General features: G+C 41.5%; 1 protein-coding gene across 1 annotated transcript; it reads left to right on the top strand.

Moving 5' to 3' along the window:
* The first annotated feature begins 2,184 nt into the window (after positions 1 to 2,184).
* On the top strand, positions 2,185 to 5,705 carry mibp (muscle-specific beta 1 integrin binding protein). The gene is made up of 8 exons (XM_085448389.1): positions 2,185 to 2,465; positions 3,148 to 3,238; positions 3,817 to 3,865; positions 4,127 to 4,301; positions 4,756 to 4,827; positions 4,907 to 5,013; positions 5,109 to 5,194; positions 5,423 to 5,705. Exons 1-7 carry the CDS (start codon positions 2,440 to 2,442, stop codon positions 5,192 to 5,194), a joined length of 606 nt encoding a protein of 201 aa, XP_085304515.1. The 5' UTR covers positions 2,185 to 2,439; the 3' UTR covers positions 5,423 to 5,705.
* The last annotated feature ends 4,980 nt before the right edge of the window (positions 5,706 to 10,685 follow it).

Raw genomic sequence — 10,685 nt, 5'->3', positions numbered from 1 at the left:
AAGGTATGAACAGTTTGTGAGACACTGTCCCACCCTGCAATCATAGGATCTATTCAGATGTGCCGAGGTGTCATTATAGGTGGCTGATAGCTGGCGGTGTAGGCCATTACTGTTTACTCCTCTCACGCTGCCTCGTTTTAATGATTCATGCTGGTGGTGATGGTGGTGTGGGGTACGTTTTCTTGCCATGCTTTTGGCCAAAAGTTTGAGCAGTGTTTAAATAAAACAGCTTACCTGTCTGTTGTTCCTGCCCATGTCCAGACCTGTATGACCACACTGTGTCACGAAGCTCAAACTGGTTCCTTGAACATTACAGTGAGTTCACTGTGATCATGTGGCCTTTAAAGTCACCGCATCTCAGTCCAGTAGAGCATATTTGGGATGTGTGCGCTACTATCAATAAATATGGACCCAATTCTCTGAAGAATGTTTCCTGCACCCTGTTGAATCAACGCCATGATGAATCAAAGCAGACCATACTAATATATCTTAATCTATGGCCTCGCCTCTGCAGTGATACAGACATTTAAAAAAAATGTTTATTTTAAGATGCTATATGCTGAAAAGCCAACTTACCTCGTATCTACTGAAATATTGACTTTAATGAAACCATTGCCAATGTTATTAATTCATCTCCTGCCCTTATTCTCTATTATATGTCAAAATATATGGAAAAAATACATTGATTTGGCCTTAAATTCAGAGCTAATAAAACAGTAGTTTCACAGTAGCATATTAAGAGTACAAACTGTCCTAACTATCTGGGGTCTACAGTGTCCCATAACTATGTTCATGGATGGCTCTTTGGTGTGAGCTTTTGTTTCCTTTGTCGTAATTGTTAGTTTAAAGTTACACAAACCAGCTCACACTGGATTTACAGTGTGACCCTCCCACTTGCAGGGATGGCCTGTAGCTGCTGAAGACTGCCGACACTCATGTGAAGGTTTCCTCGTTTTCTTGGATCTAGGAAGACTTGTAATTGCAACACAGCTAGAAGACTCGCCCATCACAACTTTATGATGTTCACTGTCGACTGTTGAGCCTCAACGTGCACGTGGACACAAACACATGTACTGGGAAACAGATCAAGGCCATAAACAACACTTTATGAAGGCTGTAATTCACATCTACTAGAACCTCCACGTGTTCTCTCGAAATATTCACTCATTTGTCTCTTACCTCATTTATGACACAACCTAGCAAGAACATTTGTGGCAGAAAGTAAACATCAGGCATGCTCCACTTCACAGCTGAACCTGTGACTTCTCCTTCGTCCTAATTAAGTTTTTTTTTTATGTAGGTGCTGCTCGCTGGCTCACAATGGAGCTCACACTGCCCTCACACTCCTGACTAAAGCGCTATACAAATACATGCCATTTTTACCATCTGACACACTTCACACATGGATGCTCACTGGGATGATATATTATCAACAACCTCAGTTTGAAAATTAGTCAGAGACAAGAAGCATATTGCTCTTCATGCCAAAGAGTCAGATGATCTACTGTGGCTGCTTTTAATTTAATGAACATTAGTAGCAGACAAACTATGGTCCCAGCATTTTGTTCTTAAAATTTCACTGAAGTATGATAAAATAAAGGAAAAACTGAAGTACTTATAGGGAGCAGAACCCCAGACTCCAGTTTTCAGAGGGTGGGCATTTTGCCATGGCTTAGTATTAATATAATTATGGTTTTATTATCTTAAATCAGGTAAATGAAACAGTACCCGCTTTCTACAACTATCGTCAAAACATCAAATTAAAGAAAATCATATGTTGTACTGACTGTGTCACGTTTTTCCTTTAATTTCTCACCCCTAACTAGGTTCAATGACGTTCTAATTATTATTATTCCTCCTAATTTGACTTTCACCCGAGCACATGACCATACTGTAAAATATTAGTGTTATTTTTATGCATCCATTTGACACCATCAATGGTAGTTTTCCACAGGCCGCTGACTCTGCAGGTGGATTAGATGCTGAATGGAATAGTACGAGCGCCTCACCATCTGGCTCTCATATGGACATCAGTGAGCGAGGAAACAATAAGGAAATGGGTGAAAGTTACCAGCTTCTGATTGGCCGGCGAGGGGTTTGGGCGCTCTGCCCGCAGCTGATTGGCTGCTAAAAAGGTACACACAGAACGGCTCTGACGGCACGTAGCACGAGGTGGAAAAAGAGCACGAGCACGCCTGACCACGAGAACACACCACGCCCACGTTCGCTGTGACGTTGTAGAGCTCGGGCTGGATATAAATTAGCGCGCCTCCCGCTCGCAGTACTACAGAGAAACACGCTGAGAGCGAAAGGGAAGGTTTCCGGAAGTATTTTTGGATCGTTTAAAATTCTTATTTTTAAAATTTGGGATTTTCGTTCTTGGTGAAAGTTGTTCGTGACTGTTTGTTTGAACGAGACCTGTCCGGAAGAAGCGAGACGATGAAGTGCATTATAGGAATTGGCGGGTAAGTTTGGCTAGCTTATCGCATTTATTTAACTACCAAGTCAACGGTTTTAACGTTTCCTTTTATCCGTTAACGTGAAAAATGGCTGATGTAAGTCGACTAAACACAGTGACAGTGGAGCAGGGTCACGCTGCAGCGATGCTCTGACTGCACTGTGTGGTGCAGTTCACGTTATTGCTGGTGCAGGTTTGTTTTTGCCAAACTGGTGCTTCAGGGTTTTTGTTTTTTGTAATGGTGATTGTTTGTCTCAGATTCATAGATGTTATCATTTTTGGCCGCGTGTTTATCAGCTGCCCGCCACAAACCTGTTCAAAGTCACATCCGGTCCGGTCGGTTTGTTGTTATAAATCGAGCGGGACTTTTGAAAATTCACCGCGAGGTCAGATCAAAAGTGGAGGGAGATCTGAGTTTAGTGTTGCCATAACACTTATTATTATTATTATTATTATTATTATACTTGTGCAACATATTTAAATGTAACACATTTAAACTTAACTTGCTCCCAGAGTTTTTGTGTTTTCATTTGTTTCCTTTTAATAATGTACACAAATTTACTATGTTGAATATTAACAAAGCTCAATATAATGCATAAATACTCGCTGCCATAAAGCTAACGGAAGGTCATTAATTTTGCTGTGGTGATAGCGGGCATTTTTATCACCCTGTGCCTTTGTGTTTACAGGGTGACTAATGGTGGTAAAACCACTCTGACAAATAACTTGATCAAGACTTTGCCCAACTGCTGTGTCGTGCATCAGGATGACTTTTTCAAGGTGAGTGTAAGCTAGTGGATTGTTTTCGGTTTTTTGTTTTGTTTGGTTTCTTGTTTTGTTTTTTCCCCATGCTGCTTTCTCCTCTTTGGACACTGCGTGATATTTGCATTTCAACAAAATAGGAGGGCTTCCCTGAGGGGTACCCCACCACATCCCCCCACTTTTTGTTCTCCAGATTAGATCCAGAGTTGTGTCTTTCCCTTGTTGTCTCGCCTCACTGCTTCGGTCTTGTTTTCCCTTCCCCACATCCTTGAATTTATCCATTTATACTCCTCATCTACATTTTCTTAAGATAGCTGTTAACATCAACTTCTCTTGTTATTGAGTCTTTTCTTATTTCTCTCCGTATAAGCACTACTACATTAGATGATGTGTTTTGCTCCCTTTCCCCCCTCCCCCCCAGTTTAGTCACAGCTGCATACCTGTGTGAACGGCTTGCTTTGTTTTGTGCATGCCCCTTGCTGTGTACCCTCTGTACTCACTTGTTTGGCCTTAATAACTCTGGCATGTGAGTGGGATCTGCAAGTGTTCAGAGCTGTGAGGTTGCAGCAGTGTTTTATTGGTCACTGTTATTTCAGAAACCCGATCAGATAGAAGTCGGGGAGGACGGCTTTAAACAGTGGGATGGTAAGACTTCACCCGAAGACTGCCAGTGACTCATTAATCTTATATCCACATAGCTGCCCATTTTAACATAGTTTACCTCCACAATCCATAATTGCACACAACCGTAATCATGCACATCAAAAGTTTATTGTAGCCTTCAGTAGCTCGCAAACAACAACCACACATCCAATAAATTACATTGTTTGCTTGGGTTTGTTCTAATCTTTTTCTCTTCTTTCCATCATTTTTTTTTTTTTTTTTGCCTCCAATCTTTCTTTATAGTTATCACGGCGTTGGATATGGAGGCCATGACCAACACGATAAAAGCCTGGATTGAGAACCCGGTGAAGTTTGCCAGATCTCACGGTGTCCCTTTGTCTTCTTCCTCCGATTTGGCCAACACTGACGAGCAGATCCACATCCTGATTGTGGAGGGCTTCCTGCTCTACAACTACCCGTAGGTCTAAAGCAGACTTTCATATCTTTTAATAAATGAAGTATTGTTCGCACTGTGAGCACATTTGGTTGATGATGAAAAAATAATGAGATATCTATATAGATATATATCTATATCTCTCATTATTTATTTATTTATTTTTAAATACACATTAGGCGGTATGATTTCTGCCGTGTCACATGTTGGTGTAGCGTGCTTACCACTCAGTCGTGTTCAGTGACGCCCACGTCGCCAGCTCAGGCAGGTCCTGCAGTTAGAGATAAGGCCTTCAGCAGAAAGATGCTGTCGAGGTGCAACTCTGACGCTGTTCAGTGCGCTGCTGCTGCGTGTTCAGTGCGCTAGTGATGACTGTCAGAGGTGTAGATAAGGCGCCATCTGAACAGTTGCATAACTGAACTCCTTTGACTCTGAAGATGTTGTACATCATTGCGTCACTTTTCTTTCTGCCTTCTAGGCCCCTGCTGGACGTCTTCGACAAGTGCTACTACATCTCGATACCCTACGAGGAGTGCAAGAGGAGAAGAAGGTGAACAATGAAAGATTTCACTCATACTGTTTTTCCTCTTTTCAAGTGGAAGTTCTCACTGTATTTTTGTCACTTTCAGTACGAGACAGTACACCGTCCCTGACCCTCCCGGCCTGTTCGATGGCCACGTGTGGCCCATGTACCTGAAACACAGGAAACAGATGGAGGACAGTGGCTTGAATATCGGTATGTAGCAGCTGGATTATGTGAGGACATCTTTGCCGTCCCTGTATGTTGGGAGTAAAAGCATTAAACGTATGACTAAATCATTTTCTTTGCAGTGTACCTCGATGGCTTGAAATCCAAACAGGAAATCTACAGCCAGGTGTATGAAGACATTCAGAACAACCTGCTCAATCGTTTATAGGTAAGGAGGTGGAGGGAGTGTGCCACTGTGTCACTAATGTCATAAACCGTACACAAGTTTAGACATTTGTCTCCTACTGGAGACAAATGGAGTTCAGTTGTTTGTACAGCTAAAACATTCAGATTTTGAAGAAGTAGATGCATCATACAACCTGTACAAATGTTGATGAAAATATTAAGTGTGGCGTATGCAGACTTGTTTAACAGTTTTGTTTTCTGTGTCTTGCAGCAGGAGGACTCGTCTCCACACCTGTACACAATCTGTAAATAGACCCAGTGATTTTTTTTTTTTTTTATGAAGGTTTTTTGTAATATTCATTTTTTTTGGAAATGGACGAATGAATGTTAACTTATCGTTGTCTTTTTATCATTTTTCTGATGATCAATGTTTCAGTTATTTCTGTGAAGGTGATTGTTGAACTGCTCGTTACCATTACATTAGACAGCTTGTATTGGACCATTTATGTGCCAGCCACATTCACCTGTCAATAAAAGCATTATTTGCTGTTGAAGGGAACAAACGTGTTGTTGTTTCTGTCACAGTGACATAAAACGTCTGCAGATGACGTTGGTGTTGGATCACATACTGAATGTTATCAATGCTGCTTGTTGCCTTTCATCTTAAATCCTACAGCTGTGACTGCGCTGAGCTCTTAATAAGCCTGCCAGGGTCTATTAAAGCAGGCCTGCAGTGTGAAACTGATGACCGTGTGCTGGGCCGTTCTAAAATCAGCAGGCTTATGTGTTGTGTATAGCATTATGTAAGGAGGATGAAAATGAATCTTTCTGTGTTTAAAGAAGCAGCTCAGTGACACAGATTACCGGCTTATTTAGAAGAGATTAAGTATATAATGTAAATTTATGGATTTGGGGGCTTTTTAAAAATAAATAAATGTGAACAGGAAACACGGATGTAGCTATGGTCGTGGTGGATGTTAGTTGCTCAGCACCCAGTTTGTACTGTTTTTTTTTTTTTTTTTTTTTTTTTCTCTTTTTTTTCTACATTTCTAATTATGTTTTTATTTAATTTGAATTTTAACATTTTTATAAAACTAATTTTCTCAGTTATACAGATTGCATTATGTGAAGGGTTTCTACTATCATCCAGCCCGTTACAGCAGGGGCGGCCAACTCCAGGCCTCGAGGGCTGGTGCCCTGCAGGTTTTAGATCTCACCCTGGGTCAACACACCTGACTCATGAGTTCATTACCAGGCCTCTGGAGAACTTCAAGACATGTTGAGGAGGTCATTTAGCCATTTCAATCAGCTGTGTTGGATCATCCGTTCCAAAATCAGTTTTGATTTGAGTTTTAATAATCTATAACCAATAATCAGTTGATTTGAGATGACAATGAAGACTTTGGAGGTTGTACTGTCTGGGAGCACCCAGAGCATGCTGCTACCATCACGCATGACCACTGGCATAGTGTTGTTTTTATACATGCATGCAAATCTTTTAATAAGTTGAGCTGAAGGTTCTAAAAATGGCTTTTAACCTGACGAGGTCAGAGCCCATTAAATTCTTGTTAGTGATCATGATTGGATACAGCTGGTGGTTTCTCTTTATCAGCATAAGGATTCGTTTCACAGCATTCGCCAGTGACTGTCTAAAAAGGAGAATTGGACACAAGTTGGGAAAGTCTCTCTGAGTCATTTTTAAACAACTGCAGACTCCAAGAAGAAGCAGGAGTCATTCACACGCGTCACTACTTTGCCAAGGAAAACCCAAACTGTCACCCTGAGATGAAGGAATTTGGTTGTTTGATGGCAACTTTTCTTTATGGCTACCAAAAGGGGTTGAGGTGAAACTTGCTAAGGGGGATTTAACCAAATATTAGTGGGGTGTATGCATGCTTTTGACAATGAAAGTCAAAGTTGTGCACCCAGTTCCTGTTTTTAACATGATTAAAGATGTATGCTGTAGCATCATCCCACTCTGGAAAAAGAACAGTTCAAAGAAGTCATTAAAGGCTCAAACTCATGATGAGTGCATGTAAACGCAACTGTAAATATGGGACATGCCACTTTAGTAGCTGAGGTTGTTCAGATAGCTGAAGGGGAAGCAAGTGGTAGCTGAATTTATCTGTTTGCATAGCTATAATTCTTTGGTGACTCGGTGTAGCAGGCAGTGCACAACCTCTCTGAAGGAGCTGTTGAAGTTTTTGGGATCATAGCCTCAACACGGATAACCAGCTCTTTGTTTTGTCACTGAGTAAATGCTGGATTTCATGTAGCTCATTCCCAGCTAGACCCACAACAGTAGTGGGAAAACTCAGCAGCTCACAGTCATTTTTACAGTACACAAACCAAGGTGAGCCATTTTTGCCTGCATCTAATTTCTAAACAGGAAATGCCCTTTCAGACCCGTATATCTGCCCTCCTGCATGTTTGCACAACACTGCACCTCTGAAATAGCTCAAGAAGATGCCTGAGTGGGTCACGGACTAGCCACAAGATTGAGACTATTAGCACCAGATTTATAGCGCATGAGGCCCGGGACACGTGCTGACATCACATACGTTTTCATATTTATAAATAGGGCAAAAATAATTTCCCATTTCCCCCAAGGAAATACTTTCCAGACACAGAATGTGGTGGGAACTTCAGCTTATACTGCAGCTAAATATAGGACAGGTCAGACAGGTGACTGTATTTTAAGTGTCCTCTTTTACAAACTGGAAAGCAGCCCAGTGATACTTACAGCCTGGGTTTTATCACAAGTGCTCCTCTGGGTTTGTAGTGTGGCATATCCAGAAATAACACCCTTATATTCTGCCCTCATGCAGGCCTGCACTCAGATTTAACCCTCTCAGGCTTAAATCAAACTTTTTGTTGCTAATGCACAACCAAGTCCTGCAGTGGTACTTCTGAGTAAACAAAACTCATAAAATATGTATGTGAGGTAATCAGGTTGTTAGTTTTTAACTGTTGCAAATCGGCAACGCCTGCCTGGAGAGGGTTAAAAACAAAAATCTGCAGTGACTCAAATAGATCCACCTTCTTCTGTCACCATTTACAGTAATAATTCTTTCCCCAACTGCCAACTGCTCGTCATGACTTCAGCTGCAGGTACATGTAACCCATCATGTGAGTGGCGTGTGGAAATTGACTGACAAAATAATTGTGACGCTCTGACAGGTGGTCGTGGTCTGAACCACACTGACCTTGACTCCCGGTGGCTAAATATGACAGCAGTATGTGTGACGGCTGTGGAAGCATGCACTCGAGACAACCGCAAATCAAAGAAAACGCGCCTTTATTTACAAAATGACGCTGCGCTGTAGGTGCTGTAGGTGTAGTCACTCACACGTGAACCCGTGCACGATTCCCAACAGATAAACAGGGCCAGTGTGGCCCAGTGGCAACGTTATCCCGAGCTGCTTTATAGTGCAAACAAATCCGGTCTAGACATTTTCCTGCACCCACCTGACTTCATTGCTCCACAGCATGATTGGATCATGTGACTGCAACGCATCCATCAGCAGCATGAGGTCACACGTGATTCTAATCTATAGCTGCCCCCACCCAAAACAATAATAACACTACTGTGTTGCTGAATGTGTGGATCCCATGGTTACAAACGTGCACGAGGTGCTGTGTGTTTAATACCTGAACACTGTCTGTTTGCTAACACGTGACCTGAAATGAATCTCAAATGAAACTTTGAAGGCTCTGAAAATGACTTTTTTCTTTGTTTTAGGGTGAAAATGATCCTTTAACTCACGATAAGCTTTGTTAGATATATTAATATTCTAAAGTTGGGTAATGTATTGAGTAACTCTGACCTTTGTGTTGGAATCACACACCTGCTCTGAATCAAATGACAACAAAGTTTATTACCTATGGAAAATAAACTCTCTCCCTCCGTGTTGTAACATCCAGTGCACTTTACTGACAGCTGTTTACACAGAGATTAGATTACAGTTATAAAATTCTTTGTAATTCACATTTTACACATAACCCAGTTTCTCGTTTTGTGAAATATAACGCATGCTTCTGAATAAACTGAAAAGTTACGTGACAGGAGTAACACTGAGTTTGGCCTCTGCTGCTGAACTCATCTGCTTCAGGGTTTAACATCTGGACGTCTGCACACCTTTGTTGTAACACGTGCTGAGTTACTCTTTTCTTCCTATTTTCCATCAGCTTCTGAAATACGTCCTCATCCTGATGCTTGGTTTGAACTTCAGCGTGCCATCTTAACCGTGCCTAAATGCACAGACCTGCGTCGCTGTGATCAGCTGATGAGATATTTGTGTTCGCGTGCAGGTGAACAGGTGTGTACAGGAACACGGCTCGTTTATTCTGCATCTACTTCATTGCCACATTTTGTCAATATTTTCAGTTTTTTTTTTCTTGCTTAAAAACGATGGACGTAATAATCTGTTACATGTGCTTTTTTATGTGATGATTACTGTTACTTGAATACTTGCATCATTGCATTGCAAGCATTGTTAAGCTTGCTTACATAAGAATTGAGCATTTTTATCTTCAGCTTTAAAAAGAAATCTCTGAATTGCTGGTTTTGCTCATGTAAAGGTTCAGAACGCCTCTGCAGGGACTGAAACAATAGCACAGACATATTTGCAGCACGGGGCACCTACAAGAAAGTGAAAGAATGAAACTAGATGGCTTTTCTTAATGTTATTAGACGCATTATTAATTGAATGAATGCATTAATAAGTATGTAGCATTACACTGTTGCAGCAGTTTAGGTGGGACTGTGATTTCTTTCTTACCCTGGCCTTAAACTACCAGAAAATGTCAAAAATTTGTGGTGGAGTGAAAAGTTGAACATGCCATCTGGAAAGTTGTGGATTATAACTAAAAGAAAATACGCAGCGTGCTGGGATTTAATGAGTTGCACTGAGCAGAAGTTTCCTAACTGTAACACATATTTTTGCCGTCAGTGGGCGACTTCCCCTCTTGGCTGGTTACTCTGAAATAAACATCCCTCTAGTGGGAGCCTCTCTCTTTAGCCTCTAAACAAACTAAAGACAGACTTCATCATGGTGTCACATTCCAAGTGTAGGACTCAAAGTTGGGAAAGATTTGTTTTTAAGCACACGTGTCTGAATTAAAAACAGGCACAGTGTGCTACACAGGCTGAGACCTCCTGACGTGCTGAAAGAATCACACCAGGCTGTCCGAGCAGACGAAGCCCGTACACTGTGTTTATAGTCGCATCCCACAAATCACATATGAAAACATTTGATTTTACAGTGTTCTCTGGGCTCCAGGCTACCACACGATCTGCACGTCTGAGCAGTCAGACTGCGCTGGCATTAGGGCATAAGGTGGCAGCTGCTTCTCGTCAGCCTCGCTCACATTTACAAATCTCATGCAAACCATGAAGGATATTGGCACATATTATGGCAGAGCTTATAATGATAGCTGATGATCTTTCACTGACTCACTATTAGTTATTATTCCTGTAGTTCTCAACATCCTTACATCTTCTCTGTTCTCCCAGAACAGTCCAGACCATTTAC

The sequence above is a fragment of the Copadichromis virginalis genome, linkage group LG23 (genome assembly GCF_057382275.1).
Source record: "Copadichromis virginalis isolate Kocher_CV1m ecotype Utaka linkage group LG23, C_Virginalis_male_GT1.1, whole genome shotgun sequence".
In the NCBI taxonomy this organism is placed as follows: domain Eukaryota; kingdom Metazoa; phylum Chordata; class Actinopteri; order Cichliformes; family Cichlidae; genus Copadichromis; species Copadichromis virginalis.
The sequence above is the reverse complement of the archived record's forward strand: the minus strand, read 5'-3'. Positions and strand labels throughout refer to the sequence as shown.